Source organism: Coffea arabica, chromosome 2c, assembly GCF_036785885.1.
Source record: "Coffea arabica cultivar ET-39 chromosome 2c, Coffea Arabica ET-39 HiFi, whole genome shotgun sequence".
NCBI classification, from domain to species: Eukaryota; Viridiplantae; Streptophyta; class Magnoliopsida; order Gentianales; family Rubiaceae; genus Coffea; species Coffea arabica.
In genome coordinates, this window is record NC_092312.1 from 71,910,782 (window position 1) to 71,935,855 (window position 25,074).

Sequence of the window (25,074 nt, forward strand, 5' to 3'; positions counted from 1 at the left end):
TCCATCCTTTCCGTCATCTAATCTTGCTTGTCCTTTTTTTCTGATCGTTATGATCTACATCTTCCAGCTGGAATGGAGAAACCAATATTCATGCTTGGCCTGTATACTAGAGAAGTTTCTGGCGATCGAAAGACAAAAAGCTTAGTGCTTCTTTAGTCGCGTTGTAAAGTTCGTCAAGAGTAATCTATCATATCGTCATTATCTTAGTCCAGTGTGGGATTTACTTATATGGGTGATTTTGGTATTTGAAACTCACATGCTATAAACATTTTTTCCCCAACAAAATCAACCAAAAACCTAAATTTTTCAAAAAAGATGAATTATGGTAAACGATCTGCTTAAATAAATTGTTGATGATATAAGCTTTTGGTTGGAAGATCAATAAACAAAAGTCTTAGCAAAATTTTAAACCAAGCTATTTAATTGGTTAAATTGGGTTGCAAGGTTTATTTGATAGCATATGTGTTGTGATTTGACTGGTGATAAATGTTGGCTATTAGTTGTCATTACAGTTCCAAGTTTAATTATCAATTTTGTTGTTTTCTTATTCCCCTAGGCGGTGAACGTTTTCTAGTTGTCAAGTGATGCGGACATCAAGGCTGTCCAGGGGTTGAGTGATGATCTAGTTCAAGATCTAGTTGCTACGGTGACTAGAGCTTGCGCTAAGAAGCTCGAGAAATGACTTCAACCTAGGGATGTAATCGAGTCGAGCGTGAGTGTCGTTATACTCGAGCTCGACTCGACAGTAGAGAAATATTGTTTGAGCTCGAACTTGGGCGAGCAGCAGAAATGGAACTCGAACTCGAAGAATGGTTCGAAAACTCAAGATCGACTCAATTATGCTCAATTTTCTTGCAAATATGATCAAACTCGAGTACTTGACTCGACTAAAAGAGTAATTCTAGTAATTTATACAACTCTCAAGCTTAAAAGAGTAAATTATAATAACTAAATATATAATTTTTGATTAATTACTTTGTGCTTGATAAGACTCGACGAGAAATCGAGTTTGAAAAAATAATATTTGAATTTGACTTGAATAATTATCGAGTTACTCGTATTCGACTCGCACTTGATCAAAACTGAGTGAGTGCGAGTCAATCTTTTGATCGAACTGCTCGCGAGAAACTCGGTTCAATTACATCCCTACCCCAACCTTTAGTTGGAAGTATTCAAGAGCAAGTTGAATCTCACAAAGCAATTGAAAGAATTTCTAACACCGATGGCTAGAATAACACTAGAATCCGCGGACAGCTTGATTTGCAGCTTAGGCCATTGGATCACCTCCTGGCATGAATCCTTCGTCAACTTGAACAAGTGTATAAACCATGGCGATCAAAATAACACCAGCACTAAGCCCGACATAAACTCCGACGCTGGACTTTATGGAAGATAGTTAGGATTTCTTGTTTCATTGTTTTTCTTCTTGGTTTTTGGTTTGTTGGCTGACAGTCAGTTATATTATTATTAGTCATGAATTGGTCAGCTCTGCCAGCTCAATAGGCCGCCTGTCATAGCTATTAGGATTAATGGATCTAAGTCCAATTCGGATTTGGCTTATTAAGTTATTCAGATGCATAGAGCCGAGTTTCGTCGATGACCACTATAAATACATGTTGTGCTGCTTCATTGTAATGTGAGGATTTTGTAATAATAGAAAATAGGGTTAAAAATAAAAAAAAGTCTCATGTGGTATATCTAATATACAGAAAAGTCCTCCATGATTTCAAAACATACAAAACGACATCTCATGTTTTGAACTAAATTGTAAACTAACAGAATTCGTTAAAATTAACGGAATTTGGTAAATTTAACAGAAAACTTAACAGAATTCGGTAAATTTAACGATACACTTAATGGAATCCGGTAAGTTTATCGGCTGGGACTGTCATTTTCGTTAAGTTTAATGAATTCTGTTAGTTTACAATTTTGTTCAAAATATGAGTTGTCGTTTTGTATGTTTTAAAACCACAGGAGGCTTTTCTGTATAATAGGTATATCACATGGGATTTTTTTTTGTTTTTAACGCTAGAAAATATCATTTTGCCTCCCAAATTAAGGGCTTCATATTTCCTTTTCACCACTTATTTCCCTTCATTGTTATTGTACCTCGAATTTATTTGGTTGTATAAAATGTGTGAGTTAAAATTTTCTCAACAAGGGGCGTCGAATTATTTATGCTTCAGCTACGTATATATTGTTGAGCCAACAAAAAGCAATACATGTTTATGCATCAATTAATTCTCAAAAAAATGAAGGGTATTCCAGGCTGATACATGTGGAGGATCTACCAATCTGAAGACTAAGAGAGCTGAACTGTCCTTAATCTCAAGTAGAATTACTATTTACTACAATGGTACGTAATTGTTCCCCTTGGACGATAATTACCCCAATAATAACACTACCCTTTACATAATTTTGCCAATGATCATACATTCATATGCAAGTTTAATTCTTGTTGCCTGTAAATTAACGGACAAGCAAGCATACCAATTGTTATCTGATTGGAAATGGCAGAGAATAATGTTGATGGTCAAGCAATTCTTTAAAGAACAGGAAGAAAACAAAAATGGAAAAAAACAACAACAAACATGCCTGAATTTAGCACCATTCTGATTATGTTTGAGTAATTACCGAGGCAATAAAATGAGGACTTGAAAAAAAATTTTGTTTCTAGAAGTACACAATTTATTATAAGGCCATTTTACCTGAATTAAATTCAAATTAACAAATAAATTCATTTTAAAACAGTGATGGTGATTATAGAATTTGAACCAATCAAGTCCTTAGGTTATGCCAAAATTAAACGTGTAGATTTCGTTAAGGGTGGACAAAATTATCCGCAAACCCGAAAACTCAACATATTCGATTCATTCCGATTCGAAAATTAGGATACCTGATCTGTATTATTTAATTGGGTCAAAAGAGGGTCGGATACCCGCTAAGAAGCGGAGCATGTTATGGTCACACCTTAAAAAACTCGTGGGTACCCGCCTCGATCCACTCCGCATATATATATATATATATATATAATTTATTTTTATGCACATATTATAAAATAATATTTTTAAAGCTAAATAAGTAATTTCATTGAACAAATTGCATTACAAATATGAGAAACTATAATTTATTTACAAGATTTATTTGTAGAAATCATGATCTTATGTTTTATAGAAAGAAGTTGAATTAATGTGGAAAATATATTTTAAAAAATATGCTACTTATTTCAAACTTTTATTGATTAATTATTTTAATTATTTTTCCTTTTTCTTGTATTCTCTTCACGTGCTTCTTTCTTTGTGGGAGAATTTTTTTTTTTTGAGAAAAAAATCTTTATTAAATCTTAGATGAATGTGTAAAATATAAAATTAAATTAGTATAAATTATTTTTTAAAAAAATAAATCATAAGTAGAGCGGGACGGGTACCCGTTGACCTGACCTTATCTCCTAGGGTACCCGCTGATATATGGGATGAATAATGATTAAAAAATGATTGACTCACAAGGTACGGGTCAAATCAATCAAATGATGGACGGGACGGATATCCAGCCTGCGCCAATCCCTAGATTTCATTTTACATACGAAAATCATGACTATCATTCAAAAATCACGTCAAGGGAAGAAGTCAAAATATCCATAAATTCATGGAATTTTAGAGGTGCAAGTTGCGGGCAAACAAGTTAGCTTCCTGTTGCATGGACGGTGGAGGTGACCGATGCTTTCTATTCTTGAGACTTCATTTGATTAGGATTGGGACCTTTGGGTAATATTGGTGAAATGGAATATTCAAGGGTCCCATTTATTTACAATTGAAATTGATGGTAAAAGGAGTACTATTGATCCTTAAATTAAATATTGTTAAACTATTTAAAATTTAAAGTATTATATTTGGTGAGAGATAAAAATTGAGGGAATGGAATTCAAAAGGGGTCATAGAATTCTATATTTTTTTAACTTTATCTTTCTTTTGTTTTGATCCATAGAAATTAGGGAACCCTTTGTCTCCTTTTTGTTGTCTAATTTAAACTTCGCGCAACGAAGCGTGGGGTGTTTGTAAACTCTTTTATTCAAGGCGTTTAAAGAAATTGGGTGAATCGAAAAACATGAAAAAAAAAAAGGATCGGTGTATTTGGAATTGAAAGAGTACATTAAACGAGTCATCTTAAGAACACAAAACCATAATTGAAATGAAATTAAAATATCATTGAAGTTACTAATTGAATTTTTTTTTTTTAACGAAGTATCCTTCGTAACAAATAATCCTCGTATGCTCAACAAAACCTTTTGAATGCAACATAAATTGACTTGAGGGGAAAGAATAAACAAGTTGAGAGCACCCCAAAAAAAAAAATCACCATCACTCAAAAGGATTTACGCTTGAGGAAGATACAAAGAAGACTAATTTTAAAAAATCAATCAATAAAAAAAAAACAAATTCACCTTTCTTTATAATCTTTTATTTGAGCATTGGAAGGTATTTTTGTTCCAATTGCCAAATTTATGAGCAATACTGTTTATTAAGTGGTCGTCTTTTGGAAATCAAAAAATTGGCGAATTTTTGAATTGGTGTTATATTTAAGTAATTTAGGTACTAATGATAGTTTAATTTAAGAACACGAACAAAATCTATCTGAAAAATCAATCTACAAAAGAAGAATTGAGATAGGGATTTGAAAAATGGAAAGAAGCTTGTACAAAATTTTCTATTTGTTTGAAAAAAAATGAAATTAATTTTTAATATAATCTGATAGGAAAGGCAATGTATTTTCGTTTGTTATTTGAGATGGATTGGTTTCTGTTGGTTTTTCAAATCAAATCTGTAGTTTAATTATTGGTTTGGATAGTTGCGTTATGGACTCGACTACTGGGTCCATGAACTGGCCCAGTTTAGAGTTACATCCACGATGGGCAAATACTTGGATGAACCTAGTCCATGGCCCCACCCATGAACCTCGCGGCTCTCAAAACCACACGTGGCTGTCTTGACCTGAAAGGCTAAAAATAATGCTCGATTTGGATTAGCTATTTTTTTGGAGCGTTTATGAAAAATTTTATTGTAGTAGTATATGTGAAAAAATTTTACTATAAATATTTTTTTAAATATTTGCTATATTGTATGAATGAAATATTTTTTGATTTATTTTTATTCATGTATTATTGTAATATTGTATTTGAAAAATTTATTTTTAAAAAAATGACCAATCCAAACGGACTCTACAAAATACAAAACTATCAGTTCGTCCATAACCAAGTCTTCAAGAAAATCCTCGTGCATCTTCCATATTCACTCCAATTTCTTGAGCTTCATTGACATAACCTGAAAAAGGAAAAAAAAAAAAACTGAACATAAATAGCCCATTTTAGCATTATAGGTAACACAAGTAATCTATTAGTTTTCCAAAGCTTTGCAGAGCAAAAGGAAAAAATGAAAAGAATAATTCAATAATTAATTATCAATGGCTTGTTAAATATGATTTATTTATCGTTCCAAAAGCAAAGAGACACAAGCAAACCTTAGATTTGTGTAGTAATAATTGGTGAATTTTTGTAAAAATGCTAATTAGGTTGGAGTTGTTGCCGAATATGAAGATCCTTATTTCTTGAGAATTTTTTTTTGAAAAACAACTTCATACTTCTTATTAGTCTTCTTCATAATCCAAGGAAAAAGATTTAACCAAAGACACCAATTTACCTAAAACCAAGGTTTTCAAAATCGGGATCCTATCTAGGATCGTTTTTTGGTTTGCAAGATCGGATCGTAGAATCGGTAGATCTTACAAAAAAATGTAATAAATTGTCATATTTATAATTTTTAAGTTTGCAATTCATAAATATAGTAACAAATAATGTAATTCATGTGCAATCAATATAATTATATTGTTAATTAAGGTTAATTCATTTCTAAAAGCTCTAAACCATATTAATTTATTATAATAAAGACACAAAACACTAGTTCCATGTGATAACCTATAACAAAGATCATTTATTCACTTTAGTGAATTATATGAGTCAAATTTAAAGATTCATCAAATTTTCTAGGTTTGGAATTGGGCTTAATTATTTACATGAATTTAAAGCATTCTGAATATAGTTTACAACGCAACAAACGACACTCAATTTCGAGTTTTATACACAAAGATATAGTCAAAATACTAAAATTATTATTTAATTTATTGAAAATAGTAGGATCGTATCAAGATCGTAGATTGGATCGTTAGTCTTAATCCGGATCGTAGGATCGTACGATCCAACGATCTGGATCGCGATCCTAACAACTATGCCTAAAACTCTCTCCAACTACTACCACCCATAGTTTTGAAAACCTTGACTACCATCCTGAAGAAAGGTTGAAAAGTTTTTTTGGTCCTTTATCCTCTTTTTTCGGCCTCCCAAGGAGACTAAAAAATACAAGAAGAGGAATCTGCTAACCCTGGTTACGAGGAAAGATCTGGCGCTCCAACGTTCATGGGTGGGGATATGGACCGAGTCCATCCAAGTTTTTGCTTAAAAGGGTTGGTAATCTTCTTGACTTTTTCTAACAAAAGATAGAAATCCGACTTTTATAAATCTAGACCTCAAAAAAAATTTCAAAAGCCCGCAACTTTTAGGTCCTCCTCCATGGACTTATAAACCCAATTGAGGTCCTCCCAAGGGTTGGTAATCAATTGAGAACATTTTTATTGTGGTCAGCCGCTCAAAGAGGAAAGGATATGGAAACTTGCCATATCCCAAGTTGCGTGTCGCTGGAATCCTTCTTCCATATCCCCACGACTCTGACACAGACTTTGCCGAAATGCAATACTATGCTCCAAGCATCAGTTACCTCCCTTATACAATATTTTATTGTATCCCCAAAAAAAAAACACACACACACACACACCGCACCCCCTCCAAATTAACACGCATAAATTATTGTCTTCTTCCATTCTTTCTTCCTCCCAGCTAAGGCAATTAAAAAGATAAAAAAAATATATATATTAAAATTATATTTATGATGCAAATAAATAATTTTTAATCAAATAATAACTATCCAAATTTTTTTGCACTCCAGACACAAAAAAAAATGTACCAAACGAAGTTACAGGAATTTGAATTTGGTTTTTAAGAACTGAAATTCATTGCATTGCCTTTCAAGCTGTATCATTTTGAGCAACATACTTGGTGATGGCTTGCCATTTCACGTATGTTTTCAATTGCAAAAAGATAAGGTCAAAGAAGGAATGAAGAGTCGTGCGGGCGGGATGCCGAGTTGAGAATAATTTTAGAGGGTATGATTGAATGACTATATGAATAAACGTCAAAAGTCTAAAATCTCGAATAGACACCGCTCGTATAGACAGACATTGAAAGAATGCTAATCTCGGGTCATCTAATTGTGTAGCCACAAACATGTATGTTTGTTTATTTGAATAAAAAAAGCTTCCTTCCAAAAATACTAAATAAAAATAAAAAGAGCTCTGTTACCAAAGCAATTAGGAATCCTCCTTGCACCACCGAACAACGGAAAAAGTCCAAAAAGAGCCAAATTAGCTGTGGCACTTTGCCTAATCTACCCCCCAAATTGACAGTTAGTTCCCCTTTAGTCTAAAATTTGCACCTACTAATTGAAGAATTAAGTACATAATCATAGGCCATATATATAATTTTTTTTTTCTACCACAAAATGCCAAAGGCCATGATCTGGTACGAAGCAGACCGTCAGTGATATGACGTTCCACAGCTGTTGCCCCGTTTTGGAGCTGCCCTTACGCTGGACCCACTGTCCCGTGTTCTCTTCCTAGTCGTCTGATCATCACTCTCCATCATCTTCGCCAAATCACCACCGAACATCTCAACAAACGTCCGCTGCAGATCCTCCAAACTCTCCTCCTTTATTCACTCCCCCACAAAAAAATAAAAAAGAAAAACCGAAAAAGAAAAAATAAGTATTTATCAGCCACATTGCAAGATTCCTTGAAAAATCTAGAATTACCTTTATACCCTTAACACGTATCAATAGTTTCATACCTCTGCCCCCACGTTGTTATCCATCATGTTCATCAAATCATGCAGGAAATCACCCATCCCCTGCATACCAAAAGGTCAGGGCCAAATCAGTAGTCATGATCTGTGCGAGGGCTGAACAAGAAACGATGTCGTAGCGAGAACAAAAAAATCTCAAGTGGGAAATATTAAAATGAGGAGGAGAGAATATCTGAGAATATTTTAATAACAAAATTCGTTGGGAGGAGCGAACCTCGTCCTCCTCGAGTAGATCAAGGAATCCGGCGTCGTACATTGACCTCTTCCCCTCGTCGGAGAGCACTGCCACCACCAATTCAACAAACGGCCGTCAATTCAGCATCAAAGAAACAAAAAAACAGAAAAACATAGCGCCGTCAAAATTTAGCAGACTTTAAGAGTCAGTGTATATTAACCTGAATATGCCTCTTGAATTTTCTGAAACCTCCGATGAGCTTCTCCAGCGACGGTCGGATTCTTAGTCCATCTATCAGGATGCCATTTCTTCACATACATCCACACACAGACAGATAAATTTCACACCTTTTTATTCAGGTTAATTTTGAAGTGAATTCCGACCCCCCAGAATTAAAAAAAAAAAAAAAAAACAAAGAAAGAACAAATTTTTAAGAGAATTTAGCCAAAAGAAAACAAGAAAAAGCAAGTACCATGGCGAGCTTGCGATAAGCGGAGCGAATGTCGGAGAAGGAGGCATCCTTACGGATCCCGAGAACGGAGTAGAAGCAAGATCCGTTGGATCCTCCGTGTCTATCCATACCGGAATCCGGCTTAAACTTTTCGAATCCTAATTACGAACCGCTTCCAAAAAATCGCATAAGAAACAGCAACAATTCAGTTGCCAATTAAACCATGGAATGGTTGCTAGAGCTGATACACAAACAAGGTTGAGAGGTGGCAAAAAGAGCTAGAGAAATATATGGGGGAAGTTCTGAAAAAGGTAATATTCTCTTGAAGGCGGGGGAAAGAGATGGGGTGAAAATATCTGAGAGAGTAAAGAAAAGTTGCGGAGCAGAGGAGATATCAGAAACGAAAGAAAGTTCGAGAGATGTGGGACTTCCTGGGATGGAGAAGATATTTTCTGGGCGGGTTGTGGAATTGGGTCTGAGCATGGTTGAATTTACGGTCGTGCCACCCGTCGGGGGATTTAATTTGAGAGGGTCCGTCTGGATGGGTCTGTGCTTTGCCGGGTTATTGGGTTATGGTCAAGGTTTAAAGAAAAGGCGGGAGCGGGAAGGAAACCAATTGGACCGCCGCCCCACGGTTCAGGCTCAGGCCTGGGTGAATGGATATGACTTTTTGCCTATTTATTGATGAAGCCCTCCTTTTATTTGAAAATGAAAAAAAAAAACATCTTTTAAGTTTAATTCTAATTACAGTGTAAGAGGAAATGAAGTGGCTATAAAATGCCACGGTTAATTCCCTTTAATTTTCAATCTCATTCAATTGCTAATTGAATCCAATAGTTGTTCATTTTGTTAATTTGATGGAACCTCCCTCAACTACCATAATTTGTGGATGGTAGATTTGCCTAAACCTCCTTGCCCTTTCTTCAGTTCAGAAAAGATCTAGCCAAGGAAACAAAAAAAAAATTAATTAATTAATATAAAAGAATGCCTACTTCTGCTACCACTAAGGATTAGATGAGGTTGAATCGATGGAAATGTATTTGAACCGATGTGTAAGCAAGTACTTTTATATGTCTTCAGACAAAAGGAGAGGTTAATCTAAAGTTCTAAACAAGATAAGCTTTCAGGGAAATTCACATTATTGAGACTTGTTCCTCTCAATTAATTGATTATGATTAAATCAATCAATAAATTAAAAAAATAGGGGGAGAAGAGTGGGATAAAGATATTGGCAGGGGAGTTTACTGTATTATACTCTTTTTTCTTTTTGAACGGCAAAACGTTCGTTATTGTGACAAAAAGTTTTTGACTTTTCGTTGGCATAAATTTTACCCCTGCTAGTTAGTTTTTTAGTAGGACAATCTAAGGGTGACATCGAGTCCAGTCGAGTTCGAGAATCGTCGTACTCAAGCTTGAACTCGATACCTAGTAGCACTACTCGAACTCGAGTTCGACAAACGATTAGGGTCGTAAATATTGCAAATAATCAACTTAAAAAGGTAATTTTATTATTTATAATATATTAATTAAATATTACATCGAATACTCGATAGAGCTTGACGAACTCTCGAATATATGATATACATATTTAAACTTGACTCGAAACCTCAATCGAGCAGTTCGAGCTTGACTCAAACTCGTCATTGACCGAGTTCCAGTCAAAGCTGTTGGATTGAATTGCACCCCTAGGACAATCCTTTTGCCTTTTCTTTTTCTTTTTTTTTTTTTTTTCTGTTGGCGGTACGACAAATGAGCAGGATAATGGAGTTGAAGTGATTTTATCCAATTGGCTATTAAGAATGTCTTACCATGGACGTGAACCTCCCCTCCAATGGGAAAGATTGCAGGATGCTCGAAAAAAATATGTCAATAGTCCAGACTCTAGAGCATATATAAAGAAAGAAAATAAAAAATCTACATAGGCTAAGGCCTGCAAGATATCATTCTTGAGCCATCTGCCCTTTCTTGTTTAAACTTTTCTTTGCTCTTTCCTGCTGCTCAAGTACGAGGCACTGGAACGAAGAGAAAGAGCCATACTGGCTGAACATAGCAACCGATAGGTGATATTGTGACTTTTTATTTCAATGGGTCCATGCCAATGTGCAAATTTTGTGTATTTGGGGCATTATACTACTGTTTAGGCTGTTGAACTGGTTTACAGCTTCAATATACTGCATTATTATTTATGTTTTGGTATTTCTGCTACTTGGCCATGTTTCTTTGCTGAGAAATATGCAGTGTTGGTCTAAAATCCATGCTGTGAATTAATACAGACGCAATAAACATGCTATCCAGTGACCAAGCCAAGACTTGAAATTTATAACTTGCATTACAACACACCTTACATTATTCACCTCTCCATTAAGGGGGTGGAACCAAATACAAGCTCTGTGTACAAAAGAAAGAAGCTTAATAAAGAAATTTGCTGTCATTTCAGCTAACCAAACTCTGCCTAGGTATGTTTATGATTTGTCATCTCATGCTCTAGTTTAAGAGACGAGGAAAAGTCCTACCTATGATGCACCCTTACACTAAGAAAGAAATTTATGTCTTATGCACATGAGACTTGCTTAAATTTGTTACAAAGAAATAAAGAACAGATACCTATTGAAGAGAACCATGCTCCTTTTCAGGAGCTGGATGCTATGAGTTGAATGCTACGCTTGAAAGCTTTTCCACTCTTCTGGCGGCTACTTTTAACCATCCTCCATTTAATGACAGCCCTAATCTTGCACCAACAAGCTTTAGGCTTTCCATTACTTGGGATACCGATGCCAAAACCAGAAGAAACAACACCAAATGCTTGATTTCCTGGTGCCATTAAAAAACCATTCTCCTGCCATGCTGATGTGTCAACCGGAAAGTTATTGTTGAGGACTAGTTGATCAGTCAAACCAAATAGCCCCAAAGAACCAGGGGAATCCCAACTGTGTCCACCACCAGTATGAATTTCATCGTAAGAATTAGTAAGACCAAAGCCACTGTTCAAAACAGAATTGATAGCATCCATCTGATGAGAAGTCCCAGCCCCAGAAACCTTGAACTGGTTGCTGTCTTGTACCCCACAAGTATGTGCTGGTGCAATTTCCATGTGGCCAGGGTTCACCTGCATTCCCACTTGATCTGCAGGAAAGATGATTTTATCAACCTCCGAATAGAGACAACGACCATAACATGATAATGAATTAAGAGAAGAGATCAGAAACTTTCTGAAGCCAGTGTTTCTACAGGCTGTAATCTGTAAAAGCCTATAGTAAGTTCCAGTGCAACATAAAGAAGATAATGATTTGTACCTAGGTTCACTTCTGGAAATCAGTTATGCAAGTGTTCGTGCCCATCATGAAAATTGCGTGGAGTTGCATGGCTTGTATGAGACAATAATTATAGCTATTCATTCAAGTGAAAACACAGGTTACAGCCTTTTTCATTCATTTTTGCTTTCCAGAGGGGGTTAATCAAGATATTTCATAATTCACAGGAGGGTAGATAAAACGTGTCCATTTGCAAAACTCAAATGCAGAGTTGGAATTTGCCAATTTTCATGTGATTTCTTAGAATTTTCAGACAAAATGGTTTCAGAAGAATTAAATGAACTTTAAAAGTGATGGTGAACGCTATTGTGTGGTGAGGAAATATATTGCAGTACCACATTAAGCATCAAATACTTCCCCAAATTACCTTGAGAAGGAAAATAATGTAATACAGATTATTACCTTGTCCAACTTGGAAACTAACGTTCTGTATGCTTGGGCTGCAGTAAGAGCCAGTGTGCAAATTCGGCGGCAACAATGGGTGTGCAACAAATGACTGGTCACCAAGGGGAACCAAGTAATTCAAATTTTTGTATACATGCCGCTTCAAATTGTCAACCAAAAGCTGCCAATAAGATGGGGCAATGCAAAGGGTTAAACATCAAAGATGACAGTTTCAACAGGACAAGCACATGAACTACAAATGTGATAAATCAGAGCATCACTGCAAAAAGAACAAATAAGCTGTGAAAGTAGAAGGGTTGCAGCAAGGTTTGAACGTGGGGAAGTGGAATGTACATCTTGAAGATATGTTACCATTCTACCACACTTAAGTATGATTCTTATTTTTACATCATCAAAATTTTTTTGGTAGGAAGCAAAAAATTCTGTTCACCAGTGAGCTGAATAAACCTAGAAATCAAAAGAGTTTCTTTCTTTCTCTCTTTTCATCCCAGTTAAAATAATCAGTTCATAGAATACCCAAAGCTACAGTGCAATTAGGTCTCAGTGCTGCTATTTCAGGTGTTTCCAGTTCCTGCAGGCTCTTCTAATCCCTGAATGAAGAAATACATTATTTGCCAAGACAGTCTACATTCCTTGGACATAATTTCACATGGTTGAAAGATCATTAACAATTATAAAGTGACTGATATGGACCAAGAAGTGCCAGAATTGCATGCAGTGTCACAGTTCTCAATTGAAATAAAGTAAGAAATGACAATAAATTAGGATTTGATTACAAACCTCCTCAGATTTATTGAACATATTTACAGATAGGTAATGTTCACCATCAAAATTTGCTCCAACAACGTCATAAATGGAATTGAGCACAAGAACAGTCCCATCCTCAGTCTTATACAGATAAAGCTCATTGTTGTCTAAAGGACAAGTGGTAGCATGCTCAATGATGGAGTTCCATGCCTTGCTTGAGATCTTATTACCACCGAGTATCTACATTAGCCATTTACAGGATTATAGGACTCAGCTAAAATAATATCAAACAAACCTGATACTATTTTAATCTAATAGTAAACGCACAGGCAAAAGCAGGAAATTAACTTACATGGCGTAGTAAGCAAGGATTGCTGACGTACAACTGCAAGAGGCCTTTCACATTGTGTATCCCGTGGGAAGTCAACCTTTTATGAGATGCACCATCTTTTGCAATCTTTTCCAATCGCCAAACTTCATCGTCTGATGATGGTGGATGATGTTTTTTGTATGCTGAACCAAATAAATAAATAAAGCAACAACACTCAGACAAAATCCTCTATTGTTCCCATAATTTAAAAGACACTGCCCCATTTTTGGGGAACAGGCAGAAGTTATTTAATTATTAATTCCCCAGATACTGGATTTACATAGAGACATAATGCAACCTGACAATATGTATGTGCAGGAATACCGCCCAAGTTGATGTGTTCTTAACCTTGATAAGGGCAACTAAAGGTTAACAAATGCGCTAAATTCTGCTGAAGCGTGATCTGAGATCTAGATACATATAGTCTAAATCTTACAAAATACAACTGCCCAAGCTGATAGGTAACAATGATTTATCCCTATGTCGCCAAAATGCTAAGCAGCATTTCATTGTTCAATAGATAATACCGTCAAGGAGAGGCAGTAGATGGATAATCACAGATTTATCAGGTTATGAACCAGCCAGTCAAAAAATGTTTCAAATTTTTTCTAAGCTCAGATTTGTGAGAACAGAGAAACTTACACTCGCCACGATGATCCTTCACTTTAAAGGCATTACTCATTCCTTCCCTAATGCTTCCTTCACTTGAAATTGCTCCCAGTCTAAACTTCCCACTCCTTATCCAGCTTGAGTTGTCCGTAAAGCTGACATCTTCAATATAACCCATCCCTTCCCTCAATGATAATGCCACAGCCCCAGTCACCAGTGGCCTTTTGCCTGCTCGTTCTCGTATAATTCTCTTGTTAAACTCCTGCTGTGTCCAATCTTCTTTATCATCTTTGTTAAAATCACCATCAAGCACAACGATAGTGACTTTTATAGAGGAAAGTGGTCCAGAGGTTATAACTCTCTTGGACATAGAATCACGCAAAACTACTTTAACCAGTGTGCTGTCCTCTTTCTCCACCCTACAACCAGTAAACAGGGTGGAAGGTAACTCATCATCCAAGTGCAACTGCAAGTTCCGTGATCCCTCGGAAGAACCAATCTGATTGAGTGGAGACCTTCAAAAGAAAATGTAAAGTAGATGAATGTTAGTGAATATGCCCAGCTAACATCTTAATGCCACAAAAACATCACTTGTTTTGAAACTAGTACTATCAAAAATGTATGAGCACACCAAAAAAAAAGTGTCTTGAAAGGAGAATAGCCAAGCAGTAGTGAATGCGAAAACCAACCTCAGATAAGAGTTGATTGCACGTTGTACCTCCTGACTTACCTGTCAAAGCACAAGGGAACATTATAAGGCATTGGTAAATAGCTGGTTAAACCTCAGGTAGAATAAATCAGAAAGCACACAACTATTTAACAACTCTAACCTAGAAGAGAAGCAGAAGGAAGAACTGCATACACAGAATTTGGATGGGACAGTCAAATCTTTAGATTAGGAACTAACACTCTTAACCGCAAGCTATATCAAATTCTCAACAAGGACCTCAGAACATAAAACAACTAAATCAACACAAGCTCAAGTATGTAGTTTTAACTCGAGACCTCAATTGTCATCATTAATAACCTATTCCTGAAGATTGAAGTCAGTAGATCCATTCAGGAACGGTGAAATTGCAACTATAAAGCAGCAAATGTTCAAATGTGAAACAAAATGCTTGACCACGCTTTTCCTTTTTCTTTATTATTTTTTATTTGTATTATTGAGGTTTTGGGGAATTGGTGTCAGTGGAATTACAAGACTTAAAACAAAAATTTAACAGAAAATGTATGATAGGGAAAGTCAATGAATACAAAAATATGCTTTACAAACAGTTGTTTAACAAACAAATAAAGCTTGAAAGCCTAAGGACATGCTAAGCTTCATGTTCACAGAGGAAGAAACACCAAAAATGAACTGTTGCTATTATACTCCAATTACAATTGAATAGCAGCAACTCACAAATCGAAAAATACTCGATTTCTGTAAATAAATAAATGAATTATAAGCAAAAGGAGCCAAAAGCATACACAATTCCGAAGAAAAGGTTCCAACTTGATCACAAGTTCTTGCATAGAACTCTTATTCATATCCCTGCAAACACAACAAAGCATTTGGAAAAGGAACAATTAGTTAAGAACAATTCCGTGATAAAGAATATTCATTTACAGCTTAAATAACCAACCTGATGGACGCATTTCTGCGCTTAGAGTCACGATTAGGGACATCAGAGCCTTCCTCACCCCCCTCCCAGAAGTATCGTTTCTGTACCATCAAAAGCCTAAGAAGAAACACAATCTAAACAACTATTTCCTCGAAATCTAAAAGCTGGCTTCCACCAGAAACTACCCAACTGTCAATGTATATTTATAGATACAGAAATTAGTGTGTCATTGATAAGCAACTGCCTAGAAGCTTCAATTTACCATTAATAAAATGCGGCGATGATACTAAAAGTCAAGCTTAGATTTGATCATATTACTCAAACACAAAAAGAACCCTTTAATGAATCATGGTGCAGTCATTACTAACACAAAGCAACAATTTCTGTGTAGTTGATGCAGGGACTGTTGTGTATTTGTACACAGAGGGGGGCACACACAAGAATGTGTGATGGTGTTGCATCATAAATAGGCTAATTTTGATTTCTACACGCACTCGCGAGGCTAATTTTGATTTCTACACACACTCGCGGGCACACACAAGTGTGTGTGGTGGTGGTGTTGTACCTATGCTTTGTACTATAACCGAGTTCTTTTTCGGTCATCCCATTGCCAAAGGTGGAATAATCAAAATTTCTAACACATCAGAAAATCTGCAATTTTAAAAATTCAACAAATTCCGACCGCGTTAATTTGGAAATGTACTACAAAGTACAAGTCGAAAACACTCCTCCGCGTGGCAGTTTGTGGTTAATTTTCAAAAAGGGAATGAAACCGCTATCTATTTGGATTGAAATGAAGACACGAAAGGATTAAAAACAACGCGGGTTGCTGAATAAGACTGATAATGTGACTTGTGAGAGTGATCTTCTGAGAAACTTGCAGGAAGATTCCTCAGCAGCTTTAGCTAAACCGAAAGGAGAAAAACTCATAAATACATACAACTCGGCGAGAGAGACTAGGAGTTGAGATGAAGACCCGTTTTGGTGGAGTAAAAACAACTGTTCAACTAGAAAACGACCTTTGAAGGAAGATGGGGGGAAGGAGGGGAAGCTCTTTTAGACTTTTGGTAGTCTTTAGCTCAAGTCAATTGCGAAGTCGTCTGTTTTTTTTTTTTTTTTTTTTGTTTAAAATATGTGCCCAGCAAGATCGCATCGCAGAGGCAAGTTTCGAGTTTCGTTGGTGACAATCAAATATAAATTATTACTATGCCATTTGGGTCGTTTGAGAGATTTGTGGAGTTCTTAATGACAAATCCAAGATTCGAATTATCAGTTATTTGGTGGCAGTTTGTAGTTTGTCACCATCATCATTGGAGAAACTAAAAAACATTTATACTTCTTTGTTCGTTTGTTCTACAATTGTTTGTGGGATAAGAGGGCTGGGACACACAAATGGGATGAGCTCCTGAGGCCCTTTTTTTTTTTTTTTTTTTCTTCTTTTTTAAGTATAAGTGAGAAATAACGAATTAAGAGGGTTAAAATCTCTCTCTCTCTGACATTTCTTCTCTCTGTACAATCCAACCCATCTCCCACGAGCTTGTAGTTAGAGTCTAGAAGCTCAAAGTTTTAGAAGTGATAGATTAAATTAATCTAGCTCCTTTTTTTTTTGGAAAAATAGCGGATTCTTTTATTCTTTGAGCACAAAATAAGAATTGGGTCTGATTTATTTTTGTATGCAGAAGTTTAAATTTTGTGGATAATAAGTTTGGACCGCGATTATTTAGCAAATTTTATTTACTTGTATTATCGATACATTTTTTAATTTTTTTATTTTACACACATCACGTAAAAAAGTACTACTCCCTCCGTCCCGTTTTGTTAGTCTTGGTTTTTTTTTTTCACACAGATTAAGAAAGTGTAATTAATTTGGTTGGAAACATAAATTTAGATTAATAATTTCCTAAAATACCCTTATGCTAATCACGAAAAGTGCCAATTAATATCAGCTACACCTAATGGATTGGTATTGGAAAAGCTCAATGTATTCAATGTAGTGGGTTAGTATTTAATAACAATGTATTAATAACAAGATATTTAATAAGGGTATTTTAGACAATTTGAAAGATTACTACATTTCTTAATGGGAAAGTGAACTACAATTTGGGACAGATGAAAAAGGAAAACAAGACTATCAAAGTGGGACGGAGGGAGTATTATATTTTTTTTTTAAAAAAAAAAATTAATCTTCTGTCCGAACACACTTTGATGCTAGAATTGGTTTCTTTACCTACCAGCCTATTTCATTTCTATTGGAGTACTCATCCTGTGCCTATCAGTTAAACCAACCATTGATCAAGTCAACCCTTATTTTTTTAACCCTTTTTGGGAACGAGCCAATGTCCTCAAGTCAACCCTTGTTTTTTAACCAAGTTGTGTTTGGTTTCTTGAGAGAGCTTCGGGCATAAAAACAAGGATTAGTACTGGAGAGTACACGGCCATTTGGAATAGAAAGGAACCAAATTTGGACGGTGTATTATTTTGCCGAAATTTAGTTATTTGCATCGTCAACACATTTTTCAATCACTTTTTATTATCTCACATACAGCGTATGAAAAAAGTGCCACAATATCTTGTTTCAAAAAATTATCCCTAATAATCTGTTATCCAAACACACTTAGTTAACTGGAATTTCATCGAATGCGGTTACAAATAATGCATCTAACCTTTTTTTTTTGTTGGTCAATTGTCATCATATTTAATTATCTTCAATTAACACCAAACTTGGATAAAAGAATAAGGTATACTATTAATCTTAATTATGCAAAAGCTAGTTATGTTGGATTCACAATCGCACGAAGTAATTTGGAGTCACATACATGCAAATAAGTTTTAGGTTAACACGAGAATGATATTAATGAGTGTGTTTGGATTGTAAGTTATTTGAAATATTTTTACTGTAGCACTTTTTGTGATGTGATGTATGTGAGATAAAAAGGTAATTGGGAAGATAAAAAGGTGTATTGGAAATTGTAACGGTGATGTCAGCAAATATATTTGGCCAAATAATTGGCCGTCCAAACACACTCATTCTTTAACCAAAGCTGTGCCTTGGTTGACAATTACAAGAGGCATGAATGCATGATTTTGTAGTAGCTGCTTTAGTCATTTGCTAATACTAGTGTGGCATTGACTTGAGGAAAAAGGAAAGTGGGAAATACCATGGAAACTCCAGTCCAGTATTTGGGGGATTTTCTTGGACGGTGTTTACTAGGAAAAATCTGTCCCTAACTAGCACATGGTAGTAAATTCGAGGAAGCTCTCTTCTTGAAGCCTATAGTCAGAATGTTTGTCTACCTATGGTTTGGTAGGTTTGTTTTGAACTTTGAGCTTCATTTATTTGGTGGTGATTTTCCGTAAAAAAAAAAAAAATTTAGATTTTGGATGAATATTATTTTTAATTATTTTTTTATATACATTAAATCATTATATATATATATATATATATATATATATTTTATAAAAACTCTTAAAAATACTCCCTCCGTCCCACTTTGATAGTTCTAGTTCTTTTTTCACACAGTTTAAGAAAAAGTAATTAACTTTGTTGGAACAATCAATTTAGGTAGCTATTTTCCTAAAATACCATCACATTAATTAGAGGACAACTTTATGGGAACTTGAATCGATGGTAAAAAAAGAATCAACTCTCATTAAATGGGGTAGATTTATAGTAATAACAACTTACATTGAATAAGGGTATTTTAGAAAAATTAAAATACAACTACATTATTCAATTGAAAAGTAGACTATAATTTGGGACAGACGAAAAAAGGAAAATAGAACTATTAAAGTGGGACGGAGGAGTAGCAATCTTAACTACCCTGTTTTGGTAAGAAATACAAAATTTTTTTTGAATCATTGGAAAACTATTCTCATCATCCACGGAGCATAACAGTAGTGTCACTAAATGGTCTATAGTCTATACATACTTTTAACTAATTTCCTCGGTTCCACCTATAAAGCCTTCCCTATGATTGGCTGAGGAAACATATAGAGAATAAATATACATTGAGAAATTTAAGTCTGTTTGGATTGTAAAATTTTTTCAAAATTTTTTTTTGGTTTATATTTTGTCAACATGTTTTCTCAATTATTAAGTCTGTCCTTATTTCTAACTATCTGTTTTATTTCACATGAATCACATCAAAAGAAATATTGCAATTGGAAGGTGCAGTTAACAATTTTTCTTTTGATGTGATTCATGTGAGAGTCAGCTCAGTTTTTTGTTTTTTTTTACGTTGAAATGTTAAGGACTACTTTGATGGTGTGATTGAAATATAAGGACCAAAACTACAATTTTCCTCTAATTTTTTAAAGTCATCAACTGCATGAGTTGACTTGTGAGACGACTTTGCCTTTGCACTTAATTAGTAAAAGTCTTGGGCTAACTATTTTTTGTTTTTGGAAGAATAAGAAAAAAAAAAAAAAAGAATCTCCCCCCGGCCACCGGAGCAAATGTCGACCGGTCTAACACTGTCAGAATCATCATCCTCTGCCGCCGCCGCCGCCTTCACCAACAAAGACAATGCCGATGACCTCTACGCCGCCGTGGACATGGGCACGAACTCCTTCAAGCTCCTAATTGTTCGAGCTGACCCTTCCACTGGCCGCTTTCTCCCAATCGACCGCCACAAGGAGCCCGTCCTCTTAGGCCTCGATGCCACTACAACCGCCGCCACGGTCATTTCTCCTTCCTCCGTGGACCGCGCCATCGCCGCCCTCAGCAAATTCCAGCAAATCATGCACTGTCTCCACATTCCCTCCTCCCATTCCCGCTTCGTCGCCACCTCCGCCGTGCGTGAAGCCTCCAACCAGTCCGAGTTTCTCTTCAAGCTCCATCAAAACCTTAACCTCCACGTGGACGTCCTCTCCGGTCAAGAAGAGGCCGGCCTCATTTACTTCGGCGTCCTCCAGTTCATTCCGGTCGTTAACGATACAGTTCTCACTATCGACATCGGCGGCGGGTCGACTGAAATTATCATAGGTAAAAATGGGAAAACTTTGCATGCAATTTCGTTGAAATTAGGGCATGTTACTTTAACACAGCAGTTCATAGAAATTACGAAAATGCGGGAGCATATTAGAAGTGTGATAGATCATTCAGGCCTAGTTGATAAAGTTAAGGAGTATAAGATTGATAAAGTGTTAGGTTCATCAGGAACAATCAAGGCAATTGAGGAGGCAGTATACAAAGGATATGCTAAGAAAAATGCAGGAGAAATTAAAGAAATTGATAAAAGGGATTGGAGATTTAACAAGGAGGAGTTGATTGAGCTGGTGGAGGGTTTGGGAGTAAAAGGGAAGAAAAGAAGGGAGGGATTTTTCAACAAGAGGGCTGAGTTTATATTAGCAGGGGCGGTTTTATTGGAGGAAATATTTGAGGGGCTTGGCATTGAGGAAATGGAGGTATCCGAGTTTGCATTGGGTGAGGGTGTTGTTGCAGAAATGTTGAGGAAGGTTTGTAAAAGATCTAGTGATTGGGAGGTAGATGTGCGGTGGGGATCTGTGGTGAGGCTGGTGACAAGGCTCAATACTAAGAAGAGGATGAAGGCTTCTGTAATGTGTGCTGCGATAACAAAGGTACAAAGAAAATGCAGTAGTTGTTTCTGGATCCTATTCATCATTTGTTACACAGAAAAAATTGGTATGTTGTGGTGTGCTTGCTGATCATGGTCACAGGACATATTTGAAGGGATAAAGAAGTGGAATGAGGTTGATAATCAGCTAGTGGTATGCTTTGAGGACAAGGACCTTGAATATCTTGAAGCTGCTTGTTTGCTTCACAATATTGGTCTGTATGCTGGCAAGAAAGGGTATCACAAGCAATCTTATCAAGTCATAATTGTGAGTAATCCTTCTAGAAGTTCTATTTTGAACTTTTCATTTGCTAGCGTCTTGGCAGTTTTAGATTGCTATAGAACAGTAACTCGATAGTTAAGAATTAGATGCATAAAACTATCAAATATGATGGTAAAATTTACACCAAATTAGTCTGTTGTATTATGAAGAGCTTTATGATGTTCAATATTCATGGTGGAGGCATGTAGATGTAGTCATGATTAACGGAAATAGAATTGAATTGTCATGGCCGCTGCTACCATATAAAAGATATAAGAGGAAGAATGTCTCTGGCTAAGTTCATTTTGAAACCTTCAGCTTTCCTTCTTCTATCAAGCGTTGAGTATCCTGACAATGCTTTGGAATATGCTTGTAGCTGTTGAAATCTCAAGCTTTTGGGTGGAGTCATTTTTTATTTAATTATTCTTAACTGTGTTAAGTCCTATTCTGAGAAGCTTGAACTTACATACAGAATGGTAATCATCTTCAGGGGTACAGTGACAAAGAGGTTAAGGTTAGTTTTCTTTGCTTTAATGAAACTCTACTGTGACCTTTCTTTAAATTTGGCATGCTCATGGCACTTTTATCTGCTTTCAGTTAATAGGACTACTTGTGAAGCATCACCGAAAGAAAATTCCCAAGTCTGATGTTGATTTGCTGGAGGGGTTTGAAGAAGAGGTATCTGAGGAAAATTAATCCCAATTCCTGTCATGATGATGTTATTGTGTCTATTTAATACTTATAGCCTCTAACTTTAAATCTTAGGTGAAGCTTAAGTTCAGAATGCTTTGTGCTATACTACGGCTATCTGCCATTGTACTGCAATTTCAGTCTGTAGGCATTCAAACATTCAAATTTTCATGTTCTGATGAAGGTTTTAGGCTGGTAAGATCTGCTCGCTACTTTGTTATTTCTTTTGTTTGAATTGTTGTACAGGTATAGCTTTACATGTTTTGGAACTGTGCTATCCAAATCTACCAGCTATAGAAGTATCAATTGATTCTCATCTTTTGTTCATCACTGATTGTGCTTATGACAAATGCATAGTATCTATTTGCTATGTTGTGTCATGAGGAGAGTGTTCAGAACAAATGTGATCAACCCAGGTTTCAGACAGTTATGCATCCAAGGGCTAAAAATAAAAACCGTAAGACTTCAGATGAAACTGCTGTAATTTTCTTCTCCAGTAATAGATGAGCTGGGTACTGCTAATGGTGTCCGTTCTACATTTCAACAAATTGTGCTGGAAACTTTTTCCTTCTAACAGAAATATACAGTGCAAGTATGCCAAAAACTCCTCAGAAACAGCTTCAAGAATAATACCCTAGCTCTGATTGTTTTATGCTGGTTCTTTGTCATAAATTCCCCCAGCATGCTAATGATTTTTATATTTCCATGCAATAAGGCTTCTTTGGTAGAAATTTTGAGCTGCAAACTGATTACTCTAAATGCAAGCAAAAGTCATTTCACAGACTGTGAAGCTCCTTTGAAGGAATTAGTACAATAGTGGTGATCAGCTAATTGATGATTAAAATTCGAGCATTCTTGGGTGAACGATAAAAACTGCAGGATGTGATGACTGGCGCCCTTTTTTATTGCATAGTATTCTGCTTAGATTTTTTATTCTTTTTCCATGGAGAGGAGAACTAGCTCATTCATACTTCTATGGCTTCTCGAAGAGCCCTGGCTGCACGTATTTTGTCTTTTGATGATCAGTTGTTTGTCTTGTCATGATTTTGTTTAGTGGAGTTGATTACATCCATTCTTTCCAACTTGTGCTGTCTCAAGCATTTATTCTCTCAAAAGACATGATGATAGAGAATTTTGATGATTGATTTATACCGAAGAGATAAATTGGTGTTTCTTTTTGTTTTTTTACCTTAATATTATATATGTATATCAATTCACCAGAAGAAGAAAATAGAAAACCTAGGTCTTTAATCATGGTCATGAAAGTAAACAAATTGAGGAAAGGGCCAGAGAAAGGTGAACTACATAAACACAGTTTATGTTGAAATTGTTGTCTTGAGCTATGGAGCTCTCTTGATCTTTCTGCCTGGTTTAAGATTTACAGTGTTAAGGCTTCTAAATGTTCTAGTTGATGGTTCTTAATGGGCAGGATTTGTTGATCAACTTTTTCTTTCACGCAGCAGCAAGTGAGAAAAGGGGGTACTTTGGAGCCATAAACGGGCTCTATATCATTGATTGAACAAACTACTTGTAAATTTGGTCTCTCTTTGAGTTGTTTGCTTCACCTTGTTATGCTACCTATAATAACTTGACACAATGATGCTCCAATGTTGACTATGTGCGCCTTAATGTAATCTTTTACACACTTAAGAGGAAAGCTAACTCGTTGACATGGGTACTAATAGCAAGGACCCATGTCATTGCTCTAAGGGGCCTTGCCATTTCTTCACGAGTGATGGAGGGGTATGCATTTAATTCTATTTGTGTTAATTTTCTGTGTAGACTTCTATGCCAGGGCAGTTTAGGAGAAATGTAACTAGAAATGGCAATACTTTTGATGTTTTCTTGACATTCTGGAATTGCAGGTTCTTGGTGAGGCAAGAAACCAACCTCAATCATCTTGTACTCTACATCCATTAGCAGGGGACCTCAAGGAAGAGATAGACAAAGAGGTGGAGAACTTCAGAATGGTAATCCAAATAGTCTCTTGATTGTGCAAGTTCGCTGTCTTTGTCTTATATTCTTTTCATAAAATCTTGCTTTGTCCTTAAAGGTTTTTGCAAAGCAATTGTCAGTCATGATTCCTTGCAGCACTTGATTGTGGTCAGAAGATGAAGATACTTGCAAAACAAGGGATACATCACACTGGTAATTTGTAGGTCATCTGTTGTAATGATTACATAGATCCCGTTAGCATCTTTGTCTTGTAACCAGAAACTTAAATTTGGCTAGAAAACAGATTCTCTTATTCTCTTTAAATATGTAAATGCTGGCTCTCATATTCTAGTGTAATAGCAAATCCAACAGCGTACATTTTTCTCCTGCGAGTAATTTGCCTTTTAAGAATTCTTTGTTCTTCCATTTGTTTTCCTCCTTCCGCCTAGTCCTGAAGTATATGCTATTAGTGTGACAAGAGTTCTAGAAAAAATGCTCCAAACTAAGAAGAATGCTGGTGGAAGGTAAAATTTCGCGGGTTCGATTTCCTTCGGTTGCATCTAGCCTTCATGATCCACAAACTTTCCACGAATTGGATGCTTTGAATACACAATGAACATCACTGGAGACCTTGGAACAAGATTAGTCTTATCTCTATGGGAAGCTTATGGAATTTAACTGCCTCCCGATCTCCATTATCCCAGATAATTAGAGTATCATCCATCCCTCAAATTCCTTGTTCAAGATTCCAATTAATGCAAAACGCTGGTAAGAGAAACAAGAAATTTTTTTTTTTTTTGGTTGGGGGGTTCTGCATCCTATTGTAACTTTCTGAATGTCTGTGTTGTGGTTACTGAAATTCCCTTTTGGAGAATTATCGAGCTTTCATAGGGAAGATAAAAAATATACAGTCTAG

The 25,074-nt window shown here is 35.9% G+C and overlaps 3 protein-coding genes across 5 annotated transcripts; 1 reads left to right on the forward strand and 2 right to left on the reverse strand.

The window, feature by feature from the left end:
- Positions 1–7,461: 7,461 nt before the first annotated feature.
- LOC113727763 (uncharacterized) lies at positions 7,462–9,070 on the reverse strand. The gene is made up of 5 exons (XM_027252096.2): positions 8,671–9,070; positions 8,419–8,506; positions 8,238–8,305; positions 8,009–8,068; positions 7,462–7,870 (listed from the first exon to the last, which is right to left on the reverse strand). Exons 1-5 carry the CDS (start codon positions 8,776–8,778, stop codon positions 7,700–7,702), a joined length of 495 nt encoding a protein of 164 aa, XP_027107897.1. The 5' UTR covers positions 8,779–9,070; the 3' UTR covers positions 7,462–7,699.
- A 1,874-nt stretch (positions 9,071–10,944) lies between these two features.
- Positions 10,945–16,773, reverse strand: LOC113727765 (calmodulin-binding protein 60 B-like). The gene is made up of 8 exons (XM_027252098.2): positions 15,717–16,773; positions 15,562–15,625; positions 14,781–14,821; positions 14,125–14,606; positions 13,465–13,625; positions 13,146–13,352; positions 12,363–12,525; positions 10,945–11,772 (listed from the first exon to the last, which is right to left on the reverse strand). The coding sequence occupies exons 1-8, from the start codon at positions 15,803–15,805 to the stop codon at positions 11,279–11,281; spliced, it is 1,701 nt and encodes a 566-aa protein (XP_027107899.1). The 5' UTR covers positions 15,806–16,773; the 3' UTR covers positions 10,945–11,278.
- Positions 16,774–20,067: 3,294 nt separating this feature from the next.
- LOC113727766 (uncharacterized) lies at positions 20,068–24,569 on the forward strand. 3 transcript variants are annotated; one of them, XM_027252100.2, is made up of 7 exons: positions 20,068–21,275; positions 21,375–21,539; positions 22,024–22,047; positions 22,131–22,211; positions 22,299–22,418; positions 24,089–24,193; positions 24,277–24,569. In XM_027252100.2, exons 1-7 carry the CDS (start codon positions 20,151–20,153, stop codon positions 24,319–24,321), a joined length of 1,665 nt encoding a protein of 554 aa, XP_027107901.1. In that variant the 5' UTR covers positions 20,068–20,150; the 3' UTR covers positions 24,322–24,569. The 3 variants fall into 3 exon arrangements, with proteins under 3 accessions (XP_027107901.1, XP_027107902.1, XP_027107900.1); XM_027252099.2 differs by having other exon boundaries at positions 20,069–21,275; positions 22,006–22,047; XM_027252101.2 differs by lacking the exon at positions 22,299–22,418 and having other exon boundaries at positions 22,006–22,047.
- Positions 24,570–25,074: the final 505 nt, after the last annotated feature.

Bases quoted from the DNA above. Each gene is read 5' to 3' on its own strand.
- LOC113727765 (XM_027252098.2), bottom strand. From the start codon at position 15,805: ATGGTACAGAAACGATACTTCTGGGAGGGGGGTGAGGAAGGCTCTGAT. The intron at 14,607-14,780 runs GTTGGTTTTCGC...TTTCTTTTGAAG, and splicing joins GCAATCAACTCTTATCTGAG to GTCTCCACTCAATCAGATTG. The intron at 13,353-13,464 runs GTAAGTTAATTT...TGGCTAATGTAG, and splicing joins ATCCTTGCTTACTACGCCAT to ATACTCGGTGGTAATAAGAT.
- LOC113727763 (XM_027252096.2), bottom strand. From the start codon at position 8,778: ATGGATAGACACGGAGGATCCAACGGATCTTGCTTCTACTCCGTTCTC. The intron at 8,069-8,237 runs GTTCGCTCCTCC...TTTGGTATGCAG, and splicing joins ATCTACTCGAGGAGGACGAG to GGGATGGGTGATTTCCTGCA. The intron at 7,871-8,008 runs GTATGAAACTAT...GAGTGAATAAAG, and splicing joins ATAACAACGTGGGGGCAGAG to GAGGAGAGTTTGGAGGATCT.
- LOC113727766 (XM_027252099.2), top strand. From the start codon at position 20,151: ATGTCGACCGGTCTAACACTGTCAGAATCATCATCCTCTGCCGCCGCC. The intron at 21,276-21,374 runs GTACAAAGAAAA...TCATGGTCACAG, and splicing joins TGTGTGCTGCGATAACAAAG to GACATATTTGAAGGGATAAA. The intron at 22,212-22,298 runs GTATCTGAGGAA...TTTAAATCTTAG, and splicing joins TGGAGGGGTTTGAAGAAGAG to GTGAAGCTTAAGTTCAGAAT.